This window comes from Mya arenaria, chromosome 4, assembly GCF_026914265.1.
Source record: "Mya arenaria isolate MELC-2E11 chromosome 4, ASM2691426v1".
NCBI classification, from domain to species: domain Eukaryota; kingdom Metazoa; phylum Mollusca; class Bivalvia; order Myida; family Myidae; genus Mya; species Mya arenaria.
Window position 1 is genome coordinate 20,335,994 of NC_069125.1, and position 27,238 is coordinate 20,363,231.

The following is a 27,238-nucleotide window of genomic DNA, read 5'->3' on the forward strand; positions in this document are numbered from 1 at the left end:
ACTCTTACACGTGTACATATGGTTGTGTTACACTAGATACTATCACACATGTACCAATGGTTGTGTTACACTAGATACTACCACATGTGTATCCGTGGTTGTGTTACACTAGATACTACCACACACGTTCCAATGGTTGTGTTACACTAGATACTACCATACGTGTACCTGTACCGTGTATGGTTCTTTTGTTTGTATAGTGACATGCTTTTGCCAATTCATTATTGTTATTGTTTTTGTTGCTGTTCGAAGACTCAAGAATACTTATACACTATACTGTTGTTTTACTTAGGTGGAACACCAGTTTGTTAATGTATTCAAGTATTAATTATATTGTGCTTTTTCCATATAACTCAAAAAAATTCAATCATAAATAAACAATATAATAATCTTGTAAAGTGTGTTTTTGTAATGTTTTATTATTCATTCACTATAATAGTACGGTTCTTGGTTATATATGTATTTTTGTGTCGCCTGAAAAGACGACATATAGGGGTTACTTTTGTCGGCGGCGTCCCATTTTCGCTTGTCCGGGGTATATCTCCTAAACTATTAGTGGTATCAACTTGAAACTTCATATGTACATAGATCTAATTGAGGGCAAGTGCAGTGCACAAGAACTGTTACTCTTGCTTTCTTAGTTTTAAAATTATTGCCCTTTGTTAATTTGCATGCTTAAAGTTTTGTCCGGGGCATATCTTGAAGAATATAAGAGGTATCAACTTGAAACTTCATAGCTAGATATATCTCATTGAGGGCAAGTGCAGTGCACAATAACAGTAACTCTTGCTTTCTTAGTTTTAAAGTTATTGCCCTTTGTTAATTTTCATTCTTAAAGTTTTGTCCGGGGCATATCTTGAAGAATATAAGAGGTATCAACTTGAAACTTCACAGCTAGATAGATCTCATTGAGGGCAAGTGCAGTGCACAATAACAGTAACTCTTGCTTTCTTAGTTTTAAAGTTATTGCCCTTTGTTAATTTTCATTTGAAAGTTTTGTCCGGGGCATATCTTGAAGAATATAAAAGGTATCAACTTGAAACTTCATAGCTAGATAGATCTCATTGAGAGCAAGTGCAGTGCACAAGAACTGTTACTCTTGCTGCCATATTTTTAGAGTTATTGCCCTTTGTTAATTTTCTTGCTTAGGTTTTGTCCGTGGCATATCTCGTAAACTATAGGAGGTTTCAACCTGAAACTTATTCCGTAGGTATATCTGATTGAGGGTTCAAATGCCACCTACACTTGAAAGTTAAATGGCAACATCATTGTCTATAAATGAATAAAATGCCAATCTAACAGCTATAATGTCGACAGTAAATAATTCGTCAGACGACACATCCGACTCGCGGAGTTCTAGTTTAAAGCTGCACTCTCACAGATTGACCGTTTTGACAACTTTTTTATTTTTTGTCTCATGGAATGAGCCAATTTTGCATAAATATCGGCAAACCAGACTGCTGGCAAAAGATCAGATCGCAGATTTTCATATTTATATTTAAAAAAATGATGTTTTATGCATTTTTAGCTCTACTGGCCAAAGGCCAGAAGAGCTTATGCGATGGTAATGTGTACGTAGTATGTGCATCCGTGCGGTCGTGCGTCTGTAAACAATTGCTTGTGATCCGCCCATGCATGCCTAGATTATGGCCCTTGATAGTATAAAAAAATGCTATTGTGTAAACAATTGGTTGTGAACACGATACAGTGTTCAGTTTTGATTGTATCTCGATGAAACTTGTACAGTATCTAGATATCCATTAGAGCTCGGTTCCTTTCGAAAACCAGCCAGATCTGCCCATGAATGCCTAGATTATGCATGCCTAGATCATGGCCCTTGATAGTATAAAAAAATGCTAATGTGTAAACAATTGGTTGTGAACACGATACAGATTGTATCTCGATGAAACTTGTACAGTATCTAAATATCCATAAGAGCTCAGTTCCTTTCGAAAACCAGCCAGATCCGCCCATGAATGCCTAGATTATGGGCCATGAAAGTTTTAAAGAAATGCTTTCTATTTTTAGCCAGGTCTGCATGAGCGAATTCTATTTTTAGCCAAGTTTACATGTATGTGTAAATTCAAGTCTAGAGTTAAGGGAGACAATTTGCAAGTCTAGGATTTTGAGAGACAATTTGCTTTTTGCTTTTGCAGTTGATTTTGTGAATTACTCTGCCTTGTTCTTGTTGAAAGCCCAAAGGCCATTTTTTAGCTTTAAGTTCTGTAGTTTGCGCATTCATCTTAACAAAATTGGTTGTGAATGTTTAAGTTATGCACCTGGTGTCATTACTGGCCACACCCAGGGTTCACAGGTTTGGTAAACATAAATCTGGAAAGGTTTGAAAATCTTTTTGTGTGTTCGTGCATCCATCTCAGCACAATTGATTGTGAATGTTTGTTCAAATTGATCAATGTTGTCCTAGGATGCCCTTGACTTTTACCTTTTGACCAACTTTTTTTAACTTTTAAAACTACAGAAAATTTTACTATGAGTACAGATGACTTTTACTTGGCACATATTAAAATAGTTCATGCAACTAATCTGCTTACAATACTTTCTGGGCTCAGATGTTGAACGTGCTACGTTTTCAGGTAACCCAAACACAAAACATACTATATGTCTGTTGCCTTTTACCCATACATACATGCTCTGGATTGATATGACCACAAAAGCCATGCCAATAGAGCATAGGCCCTTTTGGGCCTCTTGTTCTTAAACTGTTAGTAACGCTTTTAAAATAGCCATAAAACAACTAGAGATTGCTTTTTTGAAAAAGCGCATGTCTCCCCCATTGTGTGGTCGTAGGTGAGAAATAATCAATGATGGACATGAAATTTGTACTTTTGGACTGGAGACGAACAAACATAGGGGTCATCTACTGGTCATGACCAACCTGCATACAAAGTATGAAGTTCCTGGGTCCAAGTATGAAGTTCCTGGGTCCAAGTATGAAGTTCCTGGGTCCAAGCTTTCATAAGTTATTGAGCCAAAAGAAGTGTGACGTACGTACTGGTGACAAAGAAATTGTTTTTTACCTGAAGGTCACTTTGACCTTGACCTACTGACCTCAAAATCAATAGGGGACATCTTATAATCAAGACCAACTAGCAAACCAAGTATGAAGTTCCTGGGCCACAGTTGTGTTTAGTAAATCAGCGGAAACTGTTATTTTACCTCAAGGTCACCTTCACCTTTGACCTACTGGCCTGAAAATCGATACGGGTCATCTACTAGTCATGATCAACTGGCATACCAGGTATTAAGTTCCTTGGTGGAAGCATTCTTTAGTTATTGAGCGGAAACCATTTTTTACCTCACAGTATTGTGACCTTGATCTTTGACCTTCTGATCCCAAAATCAATAGGGGCCATCAATTAGTCATGACTAACTGACATACCAAGTATGAAGTTCCTGGGTGTAAGCGTTCTTGAGCTATTGAGCAGAAACCGTTTCTTCACCTCAAGGTCAGTGACCTTGACCTTTGACCAACTGATCGCAAAATCAATAAGAGTTATCTACTAGTCATGACCAACTAGCATACCAAGTATGAAGTTCCTGGGTGTAAGCATTCTTGAGTTATTGAGCAGAAACCGTTTCTTCACCTCAAGGTCATGGTGACCTTGACCTTTGACCTACTGATCTCAAAATCAATAGGAGTCATCTACTAGTCATGACCAACTAGCATACCAAGTATGAAGTTCCTGGGTGCAAGCGTTATTTAGTTATAGAGCGGAAACCGTTCCTTCACCTCAAGGTCAGGGTGACCTTGACCTTTGACCTACTGATCTCAAAATCAATTGGAGTCATCTACTAGTCATGACCAACTAGCATACCAAGTATGAAGTTCCTGGGTGCAAGCGTTATTTAGTTATAGAGCCGAAACCGTTTCTTCACCTCAAGGTCAGGGTGACCTTGACCTTTGACCTACTGATCTCAAAATCAATTGGAGTCATCTACTAGTCATGACCAACTAGCATACCAAGTATGAAGTTCCTAGACCCAAGGATCTTTAGTTATTGAGCGGAAACAGTTTCTTCACCTCAAGATCAGGGTGACCTTGATCTTTAACCTAGTGACCCCAAAATCAATAGGGGTCATCTTCTAGTCATGACCCACTAGCATACCAAGTATGAAGTTCCTGGGTGCAAGCGTTCTTTAGTTACTGAGCAGAAACTGTTTCTTCACCTCAAGGTCACAGTGACCTTGACCTTTGACCTACTGATTTCAATCAAAATCAATAGGAACTAGACATCATGACCAACCTCACTTCAAAGTTTGGTGAACCTAGATCAAAGCATTCTCCTGATATTGCACGGAAATATTTTTTTACATAAGAGGTCACAGCGACGTTGACCTTTGACCTTGTGACCCCCCAAAATATAGGAGTTTTCTAAACCTCATGATCAACCTCCCTACCAAGTTTGGTGAACCTAGGTCAAACCATTCTCAAGATATTGAGCGGAAATGTTTTTTACATTGGGGGTCGCCGCGACCTTGACCTTTGACCTAGTGACCCCAAAAACAATAGGGATCTTCTACACCTCATGACCAACCTCCCTACCAAGTTTGGTGAACCTAGGTCAAACCGTTCTCAAGATTTTGAGCAGAAATGTTTTTTATATTGGGGGTCGCCGCGACCTTGACCTTTGACCTAGTGACCCCAAAAACAATAGGGATCCTCTACACCTCACGACCAACCTCCCTACCAAGTTTGGTGATCCTAGGTCATGCGGTTTTCCAGTTATCGATCGGAAACGAAGTGTGACGTACGGACGGACTGACGGACTACCGGACAGGGCAAAAACAATATGTCTCCCCCAGAGAGGGGGAGACATAATAATAATTTTCAAACTGGAATATGAAAATCTGCGATCTGATCTTTTGTCAGCAGTCTTATATCACTGGTTTCCATGCATTTTCGCATAAATTGGCTCGTTCCAAGACAAACAATAAAGAAGTTGTCAAAACATTCAATCTGTGAGAGTGCAGCTTTAAAAAATAAAAACAGATTAACAAATAATACTGAATGTATTCTGAATGTATGAAAACTGTAAGCTGTCACAGTAAGTGACCAATGCCCCCAAAATGCCACCAAGTTTAATGTATTATGCATTTTTTATGTGTCTACTATCAGGAAGCAAACATAAACTATAAGCATACACCAGGCCCCCTTATGGTTAACTTCAAGTGTGGGGGTGATGAAGTAAGAGGTTGCACAAGGCATGTCTCTACTTCAAGTGTGGGGGTAATGAAGTAAGAGGTTGCACAAGGCATGTCTCTACTTCAAGTGTGGGGGTGATGAAGTAAGAGGTTGCACAAGGCATGTCTCTACTTCAAGTGTGGGGGTGATGAAGTAAGAGTTTGCACAAGGCATGTCTCTACTTCAAGTGTGGGGGTGATGAAGTAAGAGGTTGCACAAGGCATGTCTCTACTTCAAGTGTGGGGGTGATGAAGTAAGAGGTTGCACAAGGCATGTCTCTACTTCAAGTGTGGGGGTGATGAAGTAAGAGGTTGCACAAGGCATGTCTCTACTTCAAGTGTGGGGGTGATGAAGTAAAAGGTTGCACAAGGCATGTCTCTACTTCATGATCTGTCAACAAGTGCCAAGAAGTTTTAAAATCCAAATGTGCATGAAAAAGTTAAAGCCTGGACGCGATCAACTATGATCTATACATGTGCATATATGCAGCATTCTATAATGATTAAACTCCAAGTGTGACCTTGAATTTAAAGGAAAGATTAAGGGTCTTACACAGCAAACATCTCCTTTACTTGCTTATTTATTTTGCAATCCCACTCAGTGCAAGACAAAGTAACAGCCTGGACATGACCAACTACACTGTACATATATGCAGCATTCCATGATGATAAACCTGTAATTGTGGCCTTGACCTTTGAGGTAGGGACGTGGGTATTGAACGTGCCAAGTCTTCTTTTTGTACCAAACACACTTGCCAAGTAATCTTAAAATTCCTTCTTGCATGAGTTACAGCCTGGACAAGACCAACTACACTATATGAGCATATATGCAGCATTCCATAATGATTAAACTCAAGGTGTGACCTCGACCTTTGTGGTAAGGACGTCTTGCATGTGACATGTTGTCTTTATGTACTGAACACATTATTAAGAAATTTTAAAATCCCTCCCTGTCTGATCAAGTCATAGCCCAGACACAGAAAAACATAAAGGTAAGGCAGCCAACTTCATTTTAAACTAATTCAAGTGATCAATAAAACCAATATCAAATACATATGGAAGGAAAAGTATGAAGTATGACAAAACTAAAAAAAAAACTAATTCGATATCAGCCAAATTCCACATACAACAGGTTAAGAAACAGGGGTTTTCAATTTCTGGCAGGGATCAAATTGAAGTTTTTAGATGTATTTGGTGAAGTATCTCTATTTCATTTTTGTCAAAAGTATTTGCGCTTGGCTGCCTTTAAAGCATAATTTTATGTGGATATTTCTCACTGCAATTTATGAAAAGATTGACAGTTACATATCATATGATGCAAATACAATCTTACCGTACATAAAATGAAGACAAACTCCTAAGGTTGATATCATTAACAATGTAAATGTTTCATGAAGCTTTGAAAAAACTGTTAACCAAAACTGTTAACAAAACCAAAGTATTCATGTGTCCTGCCTTACACATAGGTAATTTAAAGATGCACTATTACTCCCAAGTAAGGTTTACCACAATTAAAACAATTGTTTTAAAATACCATAAAGGATGAATATATGTCGAAAACAATGGTTCTTATGAAGGATACCGAGTTTAATTTGAAAGAAAGGTGCAGAAAATACGGGATGTCTACCTTATGAGAGGAAAGTAGATCACAGTAAATCTTTTAGAACTCACCATTCATTTAATATTTTTCACCTTTTTAGGTATTAAATACAATCTTGTTATCAGTCATTAATATTTTCCACAAATGCATTTCATGCATCTAGTAAGTAGTTAAAGATTTATCACCCAAAAATTGTGTTTGTTATACATGTGTATGTATTGACTTTGAATAAGACTGTCATTTTTAATATACTTGTCATTAACAAACATAAAACTAAAGAAGATCTTTATAAATACTGATCCAGAACTCTCATTTCATTTAAAACAAGAGTATTGCTTGAAGCGCTGGTTGCTCTCAAAATGACCCTTTTCTATGAAAAGGGGTGAAGCACCCTGGCACAGAAGCAGAACTGGCTTTTTAGATGCCCTTCTGAGAATGTCCTTTGTGCACTGCACTTTCCTTCATTGCCATACATCTATATTTCAAGATATGGCCCCAGTAAGCAACAGTTTTAGAAAAAAATATCAGCAAAGGGAAGATAAGTAAACAATATGCAGTCCCATCAGTAGTTTTGAAGTAATTCTCCAGATGGAAAGACAGACAAAGCTGCGACTATACGCTCCTTCCATCGGGGAGAATACTAAATAAATAACAACCAATAGTGACATGTTTATAATAAACAGACATAATTATCACAGAAGTTATTTAAAGACAGTAACTCCTTCTCTTCCACTACTATTTATTGTGCCAAAAAAAGTTCTTCAGTGAAGTCCAGTAGTTGCTGTCATGGTATAGGTATGTCATGGATGATCGCAGAGATGGTTGAAGAGTATCTTTTTCGTACTCAAATTCCCAGAGAACGATTCCCCAAACAATAGCTGCAAACCACGGGAAGGTGTCACCTTGCGGGGCAGGAATATACCCTCGCTTCACAGCTAACTTTGCTAGTCCATATATAATACGGGATAGTAGATACAAGTTTATCTGGAAAACAAAAGCATTTGAGAAACAATGGGTAATTATGCAGAACGCCGCATCATAGCTGTATTTTTCATTTTGGAAATGGCATTTATTCAATAGGATGTATGGATAGTGGGCAGTAATAAAAAATTGCTTTTTACTACCATTTATTGTATTGTTTCGAGGAAATAATAAGTTAAAAAAATGTCTCGGATTCAAATTTTCTGACCAAATTTCATGAAGATGGCATAAAGCGGTTATGAGAGAAATTAAGAACAAACTTAAACATTATGCAGACAAGTATTCTGATCAAGCTTCATAACAATATAATTAAAACTATTTAAATTGAATTTATGATGGGGATTTGACCTAGTGGCCTAGTTTTTGGCCAGGGGTGACCCACATCAAACCTAATTTTCAGTGAGATGTGAAAATGAAATACTTATGGAACGAACTGATCATTGCTTTTTATTAAAAAAATATATATGCTTTATTTAAAGCAAAGAAATTTTGTATTGGAAAATAGGAACAATCTTAAGTTTTACTTGAATACTTACTTAAAGTATTTTAAAATTGGGTTTGCAATTTAAATTTGCCTAATGTTATTAAAAATCAAAGTATTCTATGGTCAGTGTACCAAAATCAAATGCTGCATATAACAAGAGCTGTCACAGTATGTGACGAATGCCCCCGAATGTGACATTGACCTATGAACAAGGTCAGCACATGAAAAGTTGATCTTGCCTCTACGTGTCAAATACATATGGCAAGTTATTTTAAATTGCCTCTGAACATAAATAAATACCACCCATATTTGACAACCTACACTCTTATGTCCTTATATTCAGCATTCCATTGTGAATAAACACTAAGTGTATCTTTAACCTTAGTGGTAGGGACAGGGGTCTTGCACGCGACACGTCGTCTTGGTATGTTGAACACATGTGGCAAGTTATTTTAAAATCTGTCCATACAAAAAACAAAAAACAGCCTGGACACAACAACCTATACTCTATGTCCTTATATGCAGCATTCCATTGTGAATAAACACTAAGTGTGACCTTGACCTTAGGGGTAAGGACACGGGTCTTGCATGCGACACGTCGTCTTGGTATGTGGAACACATTTGGCAAGTTATTTTAAAATCTGTCCATACAAGGGAAAGTTACAGCCAGGACACAACAACCTATACTCTATGTCCTTATATGCAGCACTCCATTGTGAATAAACACTAAGTGTGACCTTGACCTTAGAGGTAGGGACATGGGTCATGCACGCGACACGTCGTCTTGGTATGTGGAACACATGCGTAAATTTATTTTAAAATCTGTCCATACAAGGGAAAGTTACAGCCGGGACACGAGTTATTGAGCCGGATACACGGACGGATGGAAGGTGTGATTTTAATATGCCCACCACTGGGGGGCATAAAAAGAGCAGACTTACTGAAAATTATCATGGTATAACTTTTTTGTTTAAATTTTGCTTAATACATCATTTATGTAAATAGTCCATGAACTTCTTTAACAGCACATGCATATTCATATAAAGATATATAACATCTTAACCATTTTAAACTGGCTAAACAGAAAATACAATTTACCTGTTCATTAACTTTGTTGTATTTTCCGAAGACAAAATATCCTCCTATAAATGCTGCGATGAAACTGTGGATTTGTGATTTCTCACTCTGAAAATGCTCCATAATTCCGGTCATGCTTTTGTACAAGAAGACAAAGGCTGCTAGGTTCTTGGAGTGGGTAAATGTTGCTTCAAGAATGAATTTCAACTTTTCTTCAAGGCTGATAAAGAGAAAAAGACTAGACAATTTCCAAAGAATGACTTTTTAGTTCATGAACTCAAATTAAAGAATAACTAAATTCTAACATTTTTCCAGGACATGTTGCTTATAAGTTTTCAAAAATGTAGGAGGCCTGAAGATAAATGAAAATTACAGTAAAATTTATAAGGAATTGCTTTAAAAATTATTCATAATAAGCCTGCAGCTGAATAGAAATGATGGATTAAGTTTGTGAATGATTGTTTAATTAAATATCAAGTGTTTGAATGAATATGGAACTCATATTGTTTTATTAGCAGTGTTCTTCAACCGGAAATGTAATTGGTGGATAGTTCATGGCTATGCATAACAGGGATGTCAAACAAGTGAAAATAAAAAGCAACAAGAGCTGTCACAGAAACGTGACAAATGCCCTTAAAAGGCCTCGTTGGGCAGATTGGGACTGTGTTGACAGATAGCCTTGAGTATGTATCATATGTTAATCCTTCCCATCAAGTTTGAAAATATTGACCTCAAACATGTACATGCAAGTTGGAGTGGATGTCAACTCGTCTCTGGGCCTAAGCATTCTTCAGTTATTAATTGGAGAAGGATATTTAGCTAAAGGTCACCACAACCCTGACCTTTGAACCACTCACCTCAAAATCAAAGATAAACAAGAGATGTTTGTCAAACATTATGCCCCCATGAGCGCCATGTTGTCAACAGTATTTGGACAATTGAATGAATTATACATGGACCGAAATGACAGCTTATTTGTCATTGACGTTGGATGCCTTTGAGGCAGTTTTAAGAATATGACCATTCAAAGTGTAGGGATAGTACCGGTAGGTACCTTTTTTAATTATGTTCAGATGATGATTGATCTTTCCAGATAAACATGTTTCCTCTTAGCAGCAGGGAATAAGTAAATATGATGAAATGTCAATGACCAATATGAGTCGTGATCTTGACCTTTGACTCTATGACCTCAAAATCCATAGGGGTCTAAACTTTAATATAAACTTTATTCATTTTACGACTGCTAAGTCACTCTCAGTCGCATAATATTGCATGAGAGTGTGGTCTTGTGTCTTAGGTAAATCCAAGTGCCTGGAGGAAGCCTACTTGTTCATCTTGGTGACCACCAACCAAACTCACATACACCTATTCTTTCTTTTGAATTTATTTACCTTCCCTCTTTGAAGAGAAATGTCATAACCAAGGCATGAGGAAATCTGACTTTTGTTCCATATCTGGAAAAGAAAAAATACAGTTACAGGATGAATGAACCAGATTGAACAGACAATGATGAAAAATAATGGAAAAGGCAATGGATTAATAAATAATTAATAAATAGAATCTGCATTATTAATTAAGATATATAAATCCAACGCATTTTGATTCTCAGATTTTGGCTACTTGAAATGAATGAAATTCATATAACTTAGCAATAAGTTACATGCATACTTAATGTTTCATTCAGTACAAAAATGTTAAAAATAAAATTTATCCATATGTAGATGTAATTTTTGTTCAGCTGCATTGTTCAACAGAACATCTTGATTTTGTGTGACTGCATGACAAACATTAGTGTGGTGTCGAGATTGAAGGTTGATGGTAAGGGTCAAGACTGGGGGTTGAGAGTGAGGGTTGACAGTGTAGACAGTGTGGGTAGACAGTGTGGATTGATAGTTGGTGCGGGAGTGGGAATCAAGAGTTGGGGTCGGGAGAGGGGGTTGAGAGTGGGGATCAACAGTATGAGATGTGAGCGGGGTTGAGGATGGGGGTTGACAGTGGGGCTAGAGAGCTGGGGTTGACAGTGAGGCGAGTATGGGCGAGAGAGGGGGGTAGATAGTGGGGGTTGACAATCGGCATTGAGAGTGATGGTTGCATTATATTATTTTGTACATGCATATTGCTAATTGTTCATTTTATTGATTTATTATTTTGCTTTATATTGTACAAGCATTTTGTTCACAACTTTATTCATTGTGGTATTATTTTCCTGGTTTACGTGAGTTTTGCCTTGCTTTTCAGTAATTTCCATGAAAAGTACTTCATTTCTATAAAAGTCGTTGCCTTTTCTGTGCGGTTTTACCCTTCACTGTTTTCCGTGCTTTTCGATATTTAGTCATACCGGTAAAATACACAAAAATCAAAATCCGTGTGTGCATTATGATGGAAAATAAAACCTAACAAATCTATAAAAACGTCTTATATTGCTTAAAATTAACATTAAAGTATAAAACCTTACACTGCTCCATTCCTAAGCCCCTTTAAAGCAGCTAAAAAGGGTTTGTTTTTCTCCGAGAGAAGAAATTTGTTTATCGAGGCCGCCATGTTTTGATCATGTGACCTGCAAGGGAGATTCATTATTAATATTAACACGGACATATAAACCATGTTTATGTGTCCGTGATATTAATAATTATAGCTTTGTTGCAATCCTAAGACAACCTGTATTTTATAAAAAAGTTTCTTCATTTAATCAAGATAACAAGACCGCTGAAAAAATGTTAAATCGTAATCATGTTTTGATCCCTCAACATGCGTCTTCCGGTGGTCTGTCAAATTTCGGATATGGAACGTCTGTGTGAATTTTACCGTCATTTATCATCAGCCAGCCAAACATTGTCACCAGCTTTGTCAAGATACTTTGAGTGAGTTTTATCTTGAAGTTCTTACTTCAAACATCTTGTTTTTATAGTGAAAGATAACACGGCCTCTAAACGCCAGCTCCACCGCTAGGGCAACAGCGCCACCACTTTTATAAATATGTGCATGTTTCCTTTTTAAGAAGTGCTTATCAGTTTTATTGTGTTCCTGCATAGGAACTATACATAACAGTTATGTTTGCATGCGTGATAATGTTCTTACGGAATGTATGCACCGAAATGTACTTGCTATGCAATCAGATCTCAAAATATGTCTGATTTGAGAGAAAAGCTCCTTTGCACCACCATAAAGTGGTGGAGCTGGCGTTTAGAGGCCGTGGATAGTGGTTCTTCATAATCATATCCCGGAACAACCTATTTTCGACAACAACCTATTTTCGACCGCCCCCTGAAAATAGGTAAATTTTTAATTAATGCCAAATTAAACCCTTCATTAAGAATGATTTCAGGCGTAAAATACTTCTTTAAAATCATGTTGTTTTTGTCTGCCAGATTTTACATATCTACCAGAGCCTAAAACCTATGCCCTATAGTTTTCTAAGTATAGTGCACAACATTAAAAGCCCATCCAAATATGGTATATTGCTTATTTTAAAATTAATGAAATTTATCTACAGGTAACTATATTGAATTATAATTGAGCTCTCATTTATCATAAAATTATACATATTGCAGACTAGGCAGGTCATATGAGGCTCATTCAGAGTTGGTCCAGTGATACCAGGGTTCATGATGGGTGAAAAATATCACTTTGTATCCATACAAAAGCCATTAGAAGGGATGATGCATTCATTTGCCCCTCTTGTGGAAATATATTAGTATAAAGTGACTGCAGTGTTCGACATTAACGGGGTCCCGGGATCCCGAGGACACCAATTTTTCGGGAGGGACACCTAAATTCAAAGTCTGGTATTCCGTCGGGACCCTTAAATTTCTGACCGATAAACGCTAAATATCAATAAATAAGTAGCATTTCATAATTTATTACCTAAATTCGGGTCCCCCTAAATTTCTTGACAGTGCATGTCACAATGATATTATAATTAGTATTATCGGACCAAAGCGAAAGTATAGCTGACTTTTTGACTATAGTTACGTCATGATTCTATAAATAAACTGGGCGCATGCGGGTTAACGCTTCCGTTTTGTTGTTTACATTTTGAACAAGGTCAAAGGTAACAGAGATTTATTATCGGTTTTATACTTAAGTGGAATTGTTTTGCTTAGGTGTCAGAACCGCTCAAAAAAGATGCCATCACTGGTGATACCTTTATGATACGACCTTCGAGTATTTACAATAACATTTATGGCACAAAAGACCGGCATCATGCATTCAGCATTCTTTGTTAATTGCCATTTAACTTATCAGTATTCTTTGTTAATTTTAAAGATGTATATTTTAATGCTACGATCAAATCAGAATAGAAATAAACTTTGCTAAGTTTTATTCATTATCTACAGTCAATTTATAAAATGTTACGACTTTATGGCGCGAAAATTAACATACACAATTTTTGGTCGTCTGCTCTTTCAGTATGCACTATACCTGTTGGGCAGTCTGATTGATTTATCAGCAGCTCTACTTAATATTGGCTTCAGTTTTCACAAGCCAGATGTAATATTCCTACTTTTTCTCAATGAAAAGCACTGACATCTGACAAGACCTGAACCATGAAGTATTTTATGCGTATTTTCTGAAAATCTTAAAATAGTAACAAAATCAAGTTTTTGTATACATAGTTTCCATATTTGTTTTTGACTGAAAACAAAAGGGACTTAGACACTCTACCGCTTTGAACCCAATTTACCAACTTAGAGACCCAAATATACCTAACTGCCATTGCCAGAGGTTCACATGTCTGACATTCAGTGCTACTAAACTTGTCATTACATGCTGCTGAAAACATGTATAATATGGTGTATACTTGAAATACAAATTGAAAAGTAAAAGACACTGTATTTGTATATTGAATATAATATTAAACAGGCTCAACAATGAAAAAATGTAAAAAGTGGAAGGGACTCCTAATTTCAGGAAGGTACACCTGATTTCAAATGTTGGTGTCCCTTCGGGATCCCTTGGAAAAATGGTTAGTGTCGACCCCTGGTGACTGTATGGCAAATATGTAAACATTTAATTACTTTTTTAAAAACTAAAATACTTTACACAGTTAAAACAAGTTATTCAAAATAGTATGAAAAATACTGTGCACAAACTTTTGTTGTGAAGTATAGTTAAAGGTTATGGTCGAAAACAGGTTGTATTTAGGTCAAATACAACATGTGACTGCCGCCATTTTGGATGGAAATGTTAACAACAGACGATTGAAACAGATTTCATTTTTATGTTTTTTCAAAGATGAATGATTGCTTTAAATGGTACACACAAACATTTATCTTTTATTATCACTTATTTATGATTGAAATCTAAATAATCCTTAGGCGGTCGAAAACATGTTGTTCCGGGATTATCCCGGATATATTAGTGATGCTCTGTAGCCATAAATATGTCAATAATGCATTAACTTAAGGGAACTTTTTAACATTTCGACTTACGTCATGTTCCCCAGAGGTCAAAACAAAAATCGTCAAAGGCTGAAGCGGCTGTTTAAATGGACTAGATGGCTGGGTAAAAACTCCGTCCTGTGGAGACAAACTGTTGGTAAAATCCCAACCAAATGCCCCCACACCCCAGGGACCCTAGGTAAGGCCCATTCCCCGCTATTTTTGGTGCAAAGACAAAACCACCGCATTCACCCAGCACTGCGGGCCACCTGGAAGGTAAAAACACGGCCCATTTCCCCGGCTATCCCCGGTATACCTGGGACCTGAGGGGGCCGTGGTTACAATTGACTGGTGCATTACTCTTACCCTTTATTTCAAAAATTTAAAAATGAAATTCACAATTTATATTTTGCATGAATACACCTCTTTTTCCATATGAAAACGATACTGTATATGTTTTAATAACATTATGATTGGTCCTAAAATAACAAACTGTTGTTATAAGAACTGATTAAACATTTGTAAACAACTTTTTTATCATTTATCTACATGGCTGACCTGGATCCAGAATTTGACACTAGAGAGCGCGTATCTTTGCGTGTGACCTTTTATACATGTGACCCTCACTAAGAACCTAAATTTATTTGGTTTATGAAAACAAACTAACATAAAAGAACTTGATAATAACCTGCCAAAAGTCAACCTCTTGAAAATACATATACTTGAAATTATGAGTAATAATTATGCTATCTTGATTTACCATTTACCTGCCAAGTTATATTTTGTTTGTGCTGTTTATGCGATGGTAATGTGTACGTAGTATGTGCGGCCGTGCGTCTGTAAACAATTCGAAACCTGTACAGTATCTACATATCCATAAGAGCTCGGTTTCTTTCGAAAACCAGCCAGATCCGCCCATGCATGCCTAGATTATGGGCCTTGATAGTATAAAAAATCATGTAAACAATTGCTCGTTAACACGATACAGCCTTCAGATTTGATTGTATCTTGATGAAACTTGTACAGTATCTACATATCCATAAGAGCTCGATTCCTTTCGAAAACCAGCTAGATCTGCCCATGCATGCCTAGATTATGGGCCTTGAAATGATTAGATTATGATAGTATAAAAAAATGCTATTGTGTAATAAATGCTTGCGAACATGATACAGTCTTCAGTTTTGAGTATTCAGATACCCATAAGGGGTTGATTCTTTTCGAAAACAGTGATGTTGACCACACAAACCCAGCCAGTAGAGCATAGGCCCTTTTGGGCCTCTTGTTTAAGACATGCAATTCACAAATGTAAAGCTTGATTTTTGTACAGTATGCACTCAACAAAGTAGCACATTGTATGGATTTAATTCACAATAAGTATAATAATAATTTTAATCATTTGGTGTTTACATCAGTCTTTCACTTTATTTTTAGGTTGCAGACTGATCAGTCGATATCAAAAGGTAATAAAACTTAATCTAAAATTCTTTGAATTGAATTAAAGTTCAATTTATGATTTAAATGCCTAATAATAGGCATTTAAATCATAAATTGTGTATAGGCATTTAAATCATAAATTGAACTTTAATTAGGCTAATTGATAAAGGTATTCCAAATTGGAGACAGGAAAATAAGCATGAACTCCAGCCATCTTTGTATAAGAAATTAATACAATTTGTCAGTCTGTAGGGGATGATTCCTGAGACTGCCAGATGTGAGTAAATGACAGCACTGGGTTAACAGACCAATGCACACATATTCTTATGTTAATGCTTAATCTTACTTCAGCCTTGTAGTGAAGAGTTTAAAAGGCCTAGACACCAGATGGTCCCGCAAATACAGTATTTCCACAAAACAAGCCTAGAATTGTCAATAGGAGCTAGTATGAGCCTACGAGGCCGATAATCATTTTACATGATTAAAAGAATATTTTTTTTGTCTCAGCTGAGCTCTCCCCTTTTTAAAATAGTGCAAAATGGTGTCCTAGTTTATAGTGTGTATATTTAGCGGGTGAACGTCCTGTGATTAGTACAGATACATATACTGATGCTATTTTTAAGTTAACTTAAGTTCTAGTCCTTTTAAGGATATAATGTTTCATCTTTAGAGAGTGGTGCAGTAGACACAATCTACATACCTTTATTGCTTAATTGTTGAATATTTCAGAGGAAAATAAGAAGTTGAATCTGGAAAGATGTATATTCTGTCACAACAAGTTCAAAACTGGAAACCACAAAATCAGCATACACCCAAGGATAAGGCTGACACCCAAAATCAAGCGTCTCCTTGTACGCAGCGAATGCCAACTGACTAAATTGGGAGCATACCAGAAAAAAATGATTAAGGATTATCACCAAAGTGCCAACCAAGTGGTAGGATCTAATTTTGTATCAATTAGATGATGAATAATATTTTAATAATAAGATGATACCACTTCGATCACTATGTTGACATGATTTCTTTACCTGACATGTGTACTTAAGTTGGCTACATGTATTGTATATTCTTTATCTAACTCTTCATACTTCCTCATATTATGTGATACCACTGTACTTTAGATGGTGAGATGCATGGTGTGTCGGAAGACATCAAAATACAGGGGCCAAACCAAGACTGAAAGAAAACATCAACAACAAGAACAACAGCAGCAACTGCAGCTGCACCAAGTCAACAAGAGTACAGGTAAAGATGCATAGTCTTCTCCTTTTGGGTTTGCAGAAGGAGTGAAGACTATCTTTTTAACACATCTGAGCACACAGTGCTGAGTGTGAGCTATTGTGATAGGGTGATTGTCCTTGGTCTCTCTGCCCATCGTCAACATTTTCCTTCAAATTACTTCTCCTGCCAAACCACTGGAACATTTTCAGTCAAAGGTCCTGGGAGTGTACCATGGGCAGTCCTCTCCAAGATTTTAAGATAAGTTTCTGAAGTGAAGATTTTCAAAGTTTTCTTATAGACTTAAAGTGAAAACTAGCCCGGTCCCTGACTTTATGAATCACTATGGGCTGAAGGAATTTATATGGTAACCTAAGGATCATTTCTGTGGCCTTATTTCAAAATGATTTGTGACAAGTTATATGACTCCAACCTAAATATTGTAAGTGTTATGGTCCATTGAATTTTTTTAAACAAACACATATATTTCATGTTTTTATACGCCCATTTAAACAAATCAGACGTTTATATACAATGTCATGTGGTTTCACCTGCAGCTAACAGGGGGATGCTGCACCCAGTATGTTTTTCAATCAATAACTTTAGAACCAATCATGCCCAATCATGACCAATTTTTGTCAGATGGTGTATGGACAAGTTTGATAACCAGCAATATCTCCCTAGTCACTGGAGGGTATTACCCCTTTAATTATAAAATTACCTAAAATTGGTCTTGACCGATCAATAACTTTGAAAGCCTTTGTCTAATATTCACAAAATTTGATCCGAATGTGTATGGGCATAACACCTGAGAAGAGTTTGGTTTACCTCAGGAACACCATAAAGGATAAACTCCAGAAACACCATTTATGACTTACTCTAGAGACACCAAATAGAATACACTCCTGAAACACCATATAGGATTTTCTTCAGGAATATCATATAGGATTAACTCCAGAAACACTATGTAGGATTTACACATGTACTCCAAAAACACTATTTAGGATTATTTGGCATTTTCTTTTTAGCTGTCTTTGTTTGTTGTCCATCTTCGTCTGTCATCCATCTGTTGTCAAGATTTTCCATCGAACAACACTCGGCCTAAATCACTAGATAAATTGCAACCAAATTTCACAAGAATGTTTCTTGGATGGTCCTCTTCCTGATTGGTTCCATGTAGAACTCTTGGACAAGTTTGATAACCAGCAATATCTCTCTAGTCACCCTTGAATTATTGAATTACCACTAATTTCACAAGAATGTTACATCGATGGTTCCATGTAGATATCTGGTTTCCATGGCAACCAAAAGAAAAAAAAACAACTGTGTTGGTTCCTTAAAGACTTTGCTGACAGGGGGTGGGGCTAGTTCTGCTGGCCAGATTTTAAGTTTAATAATTTCACAAAATGTTCCTATTAAGGTGGCCTATTATCATTTTTCTTCAAGCCAAGATGGTTTGTTAAAAACCCTGCCTTCAGGGTACAGGTCTAGTTTTCATTATATGACTTTATTCTATAGTGAATGTAGCAAGGTGCAGTTATAGTGTTGAAATTCTTCTCTGAACCTGCATGGCCAAGATCTTTGATATTTGGTATGTAGCATTATGTTGTGATTCTTTACCACAATTGTTCAAATTATGCCCCTGGGTCAAAGCTGATCCCATCTTCTTCTCTGAAACCACATGGCAGAGACCGTTGATATTTGTTATGTAGCCTTATGTTGTTGTCTTTTACCAAGTTTGTTCAAATGATGCCCCTGGGGTCAAAGCTGGCCCCACCCTGGGGGTCTCAGGTTTTTGATACATTTAATATAGTAAAATCTTTGAAAATATTCTCTGAAATTGCAAGGCACAGACCCTTGATATTTGGGATGTAGCCTTATGTAGTAGTTATTAATAAACTTGTTCAAATTATGTACCTTGGGTCAAAGCTGGCACCAAGCCGATGGTCTCAGGTTTCTATATACTATAGGAATATTTATTTTCTTAGAAAACAATGGCTTACTTAGCAACCAATGATTACCTTAGCAATTACCTTCATCCATAGCAACTAGGGTCTTCTTTTTTCAACCAATTACTTCCTAAGCAACCATTGACTACATTTGCAGCCAATTACTTCCTTTGCAACCTTTAACTTCCAAAGCCACCAATGACTTCCTTAGCAACCAATGTCTTCTTTAGCAACCACTTTCTTCCTTAGCAACTAACTACATCCATATCAACCAATGACTTCCTTAGCAAAAATTGACTTCCACAGCCACAGACGTCTTCTATTGCCATCCCAGGGATCAACCAGCCGACAATGTCTTGACTTCCCCAGAAGTACTATTGATTTCCCTTTACAAGGACCAAGCTCCTTATCAACCATCAAATTACTAATAAAACAATATTACCTAGGCTACAAGGCAGGCAACAACATCCATAAAAAACGGTGAGCGATAAAGGGCCATCTTGGCCCTCTTTCATTACATAAAATATTATTTTAAAGCTTATCAAAATAATAGTTTTGGTCAATCTAATAATTTCATCTGTGTGTACGTTTTTATTGATCTAGGTTTAAATTGATTGCCAGTGAAGTGTATTATTGCAAACATAATTAAGATTCCCAAGAGTTAAGTCATAAAGTTTAAATGGTAAATAAAATTACTACCCAATCTACTTGCAGCGGACTTAAACATACCACTTTTTGAGTATGTAAACCGTCCAAATACATCCGAGGTTGTTTTCGATAAAAATGGCCAAGGAGCTCCGAATATGTGACAATATCAGATATAGTATGTGCCCTCCTGGGGAGCCGAGCTGATTTATGACCTATCGCATGTCAATTTGGCGGGATACCCAACAACTGTGTATAAGAAGTGTTTTTTTCGGCGATAACTGTTTAAGCTTGGTTTTGACCTAGATGTGACCTTAGATTGTAGACCTATCAAATCTTGTATTTAATGAATAATGTCGAAGAAATAAAGGAAATGAACGTTTGATAGTTACGTCCGTGAGCCTACGAGAGGCATAATATGTAGTTTTGTAATGAAATTTCTTGGGGATACTTCTTATTGCTTCATTATAAAATAAAATTCATCAAATGTCATATTCAAGTTCCAAATATAAAACAAACAAAAAACAAACAAACAAACAATATGTTTTCAGTTATTTATCGTCCATGGAGACCGGTATTTTTAAAAATCCTATTCAAAATTCAAAATAGAATATTTTCAATTACACTTGTTTATGTTTTTTGTAAACAAAGCAAAGATGTGGAATGAACGGACGTATATTCTGCATAACCTTATTGGTAAACAATAGAATTGTGAAGGTGAAAGTTCCGCTATCAAAACTTTCCCAATTGACATCAGTGCTTATTGGAAATAGGGGCCCTTTGTTGACAGTTTGCAACTCTCAACTAATTTATTAGGGTCAATTACACAGCGGGGATTAGAGGGACCGTAAATTGTCCGCCTGGCAACTAACCAGATCTGTTACTTCATCTGTAAATCGTGTATTTTGTGTTTTTTATAGATTTTTTCCGAGTACTCGAGTAGTGATTTGGTACTCAAGTACTCGGACATTGGATCGAGTACTTGGGTACTCGTTGCCATCCCTACTATATACCCTAAACAAACCGCTGTTGTTGATCCTAAAATAATATCTTAGGTCCTTAGGGTCTAGTTCACTGTCACTTAAAATAGAAAACAGTTGAAACGAAATATCTTTAATTAGATATGCCATATTGTAACCAAACTTGGCCTATAGGAAAAATTTATCGAGACTTTATATGGGATTGCTATTGGTGTCTTTCAGGTCAAGGTCACTGTTACTTAAAATAGAAAAACTATTGAAACTGAAAATCTTAATTTACAGTTCATTTATAACACCTGAGCTGTGTACAATGTATATAACTGTTCATGAAATAGAAACATGTTTTCTTCTTAGTTTGATTTAAAGATATTTGAACCAATCTAGAGCTATAGAAATGTTATATTGACCTAAAGTTCTTCTGTCAACCATTTAAAACCCGGTTTCGTTGCATTGAGGTGTTTCTTGTTTGATATACAAATGAAACAATATGCACATGTTAAGTTCATACTGCTTTCTCATGTATACACTCTTCAAGACGCACATGTTAAGTTCATTTTGCTTTCTCATGTATACACTCTTCAAGACGCACATGTTAAGTTCATACTGCTTTCTCATGTATTTACTCTTGAAGACGCACATGTTAAGTTCATACTGCTTTCTCATGTATTCACTCTTGAAGACGCACATGTTAAGTTCATACTGCTTTCTCATGTATACACTCTTGAAGACGCACATGTTAAGTTCATACTGCTTTCTCATGTATTCACTCTTCAAGATGCACATGTTAAGTTCATACTGCTTTCTCATGTATACACTCTTCAAGACGCACATGTTAAGTTCATACTGCTTTCTCATGTATACACTCTTCAAGACGCACATGTTAAGTTCATACTGCTTTCTCATGTATACACTCTTCAAGATGCACATGTTAAGTTCATACTGCTTTCTCATGTATACACTCTTCAAGACGCACATATTAAGTTCATACTGCTTTCTCATGTATACACTCTTGAAGACGCACATGTTAAGTTCATACTGCTTTCTCATGTATTCACTCTTCAAGATGCACATGTTAAGTTCATACTGCTTTCTCATGTATACACTCTTCAAGACGCACATGTTAAGTTCATACTGCTTTCTCATGTATACACTCTTCAAGATGCACATGTTAAGTTCATACTGCTTTCTCATGTATACACTCTTCAAGATGCACATGTTAAGTTCATACTGCTTTCTCATGTATACACTCTTCCAAGACGCACATGTTAAGTTCATACTGCTTTCTCATGTATACACTCTTCCAGACGCACATGTTAAGTTCATACTGCTTTCTCATGTATACACTTTTCAAGACGCACATGTTAAGTTCATACTGCTTTCTCATGTATACACTCTTCAAGATGCACATGTTAAGTTCATACTGCTTTGTCATGTATACACTCTTCAAGACGCACATGTTAAGTTCATACTGCTTTCTCATGTATACACTCTTCAAGACGTACATGTTAAGTTCATACTGCTTTCTCATGTATACACTCTTCAAGACTCACATGTTAAGTTCATACTGCTTTCTCATGTATACACTCTTCAAGACGCACATGTTAAGTTCATACTGCTTTCTCATGTATACACTCTTCAAGACTCACATGTTAAGTTCATACTGCTTTCTCATGTATACACTCTTCAAGACTCACATGTTAAGTTCATACTGCTTTCTCATGTATACACTCTTCAAGACGCACATGTTAAGTTCATACTGCTTTCTCATGTATACACTCTTCAAGACTCACATGTTAAGTTCATACTGCTTTCTCATGTATACACTCTTCAAGACCCTGTTTACAAACTCATCACCATTTATCTTTATATATATATTATATTTCTTGTTTTACATATTTCATGTGAGCGATTCAGGGATATTATGGCCCTCTTGTTTTGAATTATTTACCGTTAAATGATTTGGTTGCAGCATAACCATTTTTTCTACATAATGTATTGTAGAAACAAGTATGAAATCAAAGCGCCAAAAGAAACGTGAGAAGGCAGTCGAACGTAGAAAGCGTCAAGAGTTGGAGTTGGGTGCAGGTCTTAATCTCCCTGAATCATCAGCATGTACGACCACAGATAAAGCAGCATGTAGCAGGTTAGTTTAATCATTAGTCTCCTCATTCATAAGTATAATGTCTTTTTGTCAACAAAATAGATTAAAAACCATTTTTGTCCTAACCATACAAAATAGTTACTGTGTACTACATAAACAGAATTATATTTCATTTTAAATTATGTAAAATTGTAAAATCAAGTAAACATATTTTACAAATATGTGTAAGGAATCTTATAACCCAGAAAGATTCAAACTTTAGATAGTGATATTGGTCGAAGTACTCGATTAAGGAAACATGTGGGTGTCTTACTGGAGGAGGAATGAAGCTCTTTGACCAATGTACAGTGATTTTGTATTTTTCAGAAACACAAAAGTCAACCCTTGTGGATGACAGGCTTACCAAGTCTTCAGATACAGTGAAACCAACCAACATTAATTCAAGAAACTCATTTATCATAAAGCCCATTTATTCAACAAACTCTATGAAATCAGCAAACAGTAATATTTTGAAATTAGGCAGCAACAATTTGGGAAGATCTTGCCAAGCTGGTCCTGGGAATAGTACAGCCCAGTCTTTACAGAGTGGTAACAAGTCTGGCAGTAAAAAGAAGAAGTCTGTAAAGCTCACCCAACGGCTGGGAAATATGCTGAAAAAGGAGCAGCATAAACAACATGGCAGCTCACTCGCAGATTTCCTCTCATCCATTTGATGTGAAATCATTGTAGTTGTATGATGCTTATCAGCACAGAACTGCGGAAATATGAAGATCAGTTGTCTTGGGGGAAAATCCCATTTGTATATTTAGGCCACTACTTTTATATAAATTAGTTTACAAAACCGGCGGGTCTATTTTTCCGAAAAGTACAAAAAAAATAAAAAATGAATTTCACTTTTTTTTCAAAATTATTTTCCCGACCGTATTGATTTTGGTGCGAAACGAAAGAAAAACGAACAGATGAGAGTACGAATGCAGTAGATCTCGACTGGTTTGTTGTTCCTCAGCCGTATTCGCCAATTTATAGTGATAGCATGTGAGCCAGTCAACTGTTATGGCAGCGCCGTTGGCAATTGCGGGATTGACGATAGCAGTCATTCTTTGTATGAAATAATTAATTAAAATATGCAGGAGTTGTTAAAATAAGAATAGCAAAATACATTGGCAAATTTAACAGCCGACACAAACAATAACTGTCACGTTATTGTTGTTTTTCCCCGCCAATTTAGGTCATGAAAATATTGTTGTTTATAGATGAAAAATAAAAGTGTCAGAGGCTGCCATCGAATAAGTAGACACAAATGTCTGTAAGTTATATGTGAGAAAAACATTTTATAACATTTTATGGTTAAATATCAAATAACAGTGCACTTAGTGTGAGTGGTGAAATCGAAAGTAAAATTTCTAAGTTGACACTGGTGACCTAGTTTCACAAGTTCGGTCGGTTGGGTTTATGGATTTTAAATCACAAAATGGTTTTGAAATACTTGTCATTGAGTAAATGTAAAGCTTGTGTTTATTCTAGATTACATGTTTATTCATGTTTGGTTAAATAGTAGAGTAAAGACGGTGAAAGAGTTGAACACATGTGGCAATGACATTTACTAATGCCAGGAGTTACTTGTGTGCAAAGCATTTAGATAAAACAACACGGAAAACTATTTTGAATAAGTCCATTTTAATTTGTAATAAACTTGATATTTCACTATAAATGAGATTTTTGTTGTAACCAAAGAATACTCTTTAACATGAAAAATAAACAATCATGAAGTATAGATGCCCTGTGAACGCATGATACACAAAATGGCGGAGTTGGGAGAAGATGAAAATATCCGATACATAATTATGGATTTCTCTGTTACTATCATTGGTACATAAAGTTAAGTCACATGCTAGATTTATTATTTTGCTATGTGAATTTTATGTACTGATGTGGTTATTTGCTGCAAGATTTGAATTTGAAATGGATTTGGTGAACATCCCATGGTAAATATCCCGGTCCGAAAATATCCGGATTTAGCATGGATTGGGTTACACACAACTAGGACCCCGCATAGTAAAGGTTATTAAAACTGAAATCTAGGTCCAGTTTGGTTTTTAGTTTTTTAGGAATTGATTTCACAATATTAAAGCTCAAATGTCTTCATAAAATGTTTCTTCCTTATTTACAAAATTGGAAATTATTTTACTTTATTGACATTTTCCAATATTGAAGTAACTGAAACAATGTTTAGAAAATGCAATGTATTGTCTTAATACAGTGCAATTTTTGTGTATTTGAATGCGTAAAATTCGCCTCCCTTTTTATTTCAATTTAATATTGGTCAGTTTTTAAGTGTTCTGCATTCACTTTTGCTTTATCATACCCTTAAAGCTAAACAAATGTCTTGCTGAGTAATATTCAATATATCCTTGATAAAAAGTGTAGTTTATACATGTAAACATGTTTTATAGTCAATTTCATTGATGTTTTATATGCACAGTATGTAAGATTTAAACTGTGTTTAATTAGAACTTTGAAACTTTGAGTGCATTAAAACATGCATTAATAGCAGTTTAAAAATTTAAAATGTCAAGTAAATGATATAAGTTTTCAATGTGTTTATGTTGTTTTCTGATTTTCACTTTTTAAGAGTATGTTTTGTGACTTTTTTTTGACCACCCGGTGGACAATTTTTCCAAAAAATCTTGTAAACCTAAAAATAAAAAAGGAGTGGCCTTAGGGTTAGAGATATTGGTTATTTGGTGTACACATGAAAAATCAATGACCATTAAAAATAATCAATATACAATTATTGCAGTTGGTATTTTTGTTCTTTATTTCAGCTGAAATTAGACATGAGGTGACTTTTCAATTCCAAAAAGTTTGCTTGTAAGGGAAGCACATAATTTAAGCACAATCTGTGCGACCGTGTGTCCGTCAGTTACATTCTTGTCTCAGCAACTCATTTATGATTTTTCTTGGGATTTTATTTCAACTAGACAAAATTGTAATGCGCAATGAAAAGTTGTGCTCTGATCTCAAATATTGAAGTCACACTTGGAGGTCAATGTCCTACAAATTTCTATTCTTAGCAATATTTTGTGTCTCAGCAATAACGTTTAAGTTTTAGTCGATTGATGAATGTCCGTCGTCCATCCACACTTAGTTTGTTTAACACTCTAGTGGTCACATTTTTGCCTCAATTGTCACGAAACTTTGTCAGGATGTTTGTCCCAGTAATTACTTGAACGAGTTTGAATACGAGTCATCTGGTGTCAAAATAACCCATAAATAAAAAAAATATTGTTAACACTAGAGGCTACATTTCAGTCCAATATCCTGGAAATTTGTCAGAAAGGTTGTTTTGTTGATTTCTAGCTCAAGAACGAATATGGGTTATCTGGGGTCAAAAACTAGGTCACAGAGCCAAAATATGGAAACACCTTGTTAACACTCTAGAGGTAACATTTTCAGCCCAAATATCCTGGATATTTGTCAGAAAGGTTGTTTCGATGATTTCTAGCTCAGGTTCGAATATGGGTCATCTTGGTTCAAAAACTAGGTCACAGAGCCCAAATATGGAAAAAAAACTTGTTAACACTCTAGAGGTAACATTTTCAGCCCAAATATCATTGAAATTTGTCAGGAAGGTTGTTACATTGATTTCTAGCTCAAGTTCGAATATGGGTCATCTGGGGTCAAAAACTAGGTCACAGAGCCCAAATTTGGAAAAAAAACTTGTTAACACTCTAGAGGTAACATTTTTAGCCCAAATATACTGTACTGGAAATTTGTCAGAAAGGTTGTTTCGATAATTTTTAAGTCAAGTTCGAATATGGGTGATCTGGGTTTTTTTATTGGTATTTTATTGTTTTAAAATCATTGAAAGTACCAACTTCAAACTTCATGAACCTATTCACAGTAAATTGTGATTTTTTGTGACTAGTTATATAAATCCAACCTCAATATTGTAAGAGTTATTGCCCTTTGTATCTTTTTAAGCAAATACATATTTGTCATGTTTTTACACGCCTGTTTAAAAAAACTGGACATATAATAGTTCCACCTATGGTGTATGGAAGGGCAGACAGATACCATCCAGTATGTAGTCCGATCAATTACTTTTGAACCCTTTGTCAAATCATGACCAAATTTGGTTAGAATGTGTATAAACGTGTTTGATAATTAGCAAAATTGCTGTAGT

At 36.0% G+C, this 27,238-nt stretch overlaps 2 protein-coding genes across 2 annotated transcripts; one reads left to right on the forward strand and one right to left on the reverse strand.

The window, feature by feature from the left end:
• Positions 1 to 5,012: 5,012 nt before the first annotated feature.
• Positions 5,013 to 11,916, reverse strand: LOC128231672 (peroxisomal membrane protein 4-like). Its single transcript, XM_052944732.1, has 4 exons — positions 11,800 to 11,916; positions 10,736 to 10,798; positions 9,366 to 9,564; positions 5,013 to 7,786 (listed from the first exon to the last, which is right to left on the reverse strand). The coding sequence occupies exons 1-4, from the start codon at positions 11,883 to 11,885 to the stop codon at positions 7,538 to 7,540; spliced, it is 597 nt and encodes a 198-aa protein (XP_052800692.1). The 5' UTR covers positions 11,886 to 11,916; the 3' UTR covers positions 5,013 to 7,537.
• A 149-nt stretch (positions 11,917 to 12,065) lies between these two features.
• Positions 12,066 to 25,652, forward strand: LOC128230686 (UPF0711 protein C18orf21-like). The gene is made up of 6 exons (XM_052943130.1): positions 12,066 to 12,205; positions 16,157 to 16,185; positions 16,889 to 17,094; positions 17,281 to 17,404; positions 22,953 to 23,090; positions 23,419 to 25,652. The coding sequence occupies exons 1-6, from the start codon at positions 12,093 to 12,095 to the stop codon at positions 23,763 to 23,765; spliced, it is 957 nt and encodes a 318-aa protein (XP_052799090.1). The 5' UTR covers positions 12,066 to 12,092; the 3' UTR covers positions 23,766 to 25,652.
• The last annotated feature ends 1,586 nt before the right edge of the window (positions 25,653 to 27,238 follow it).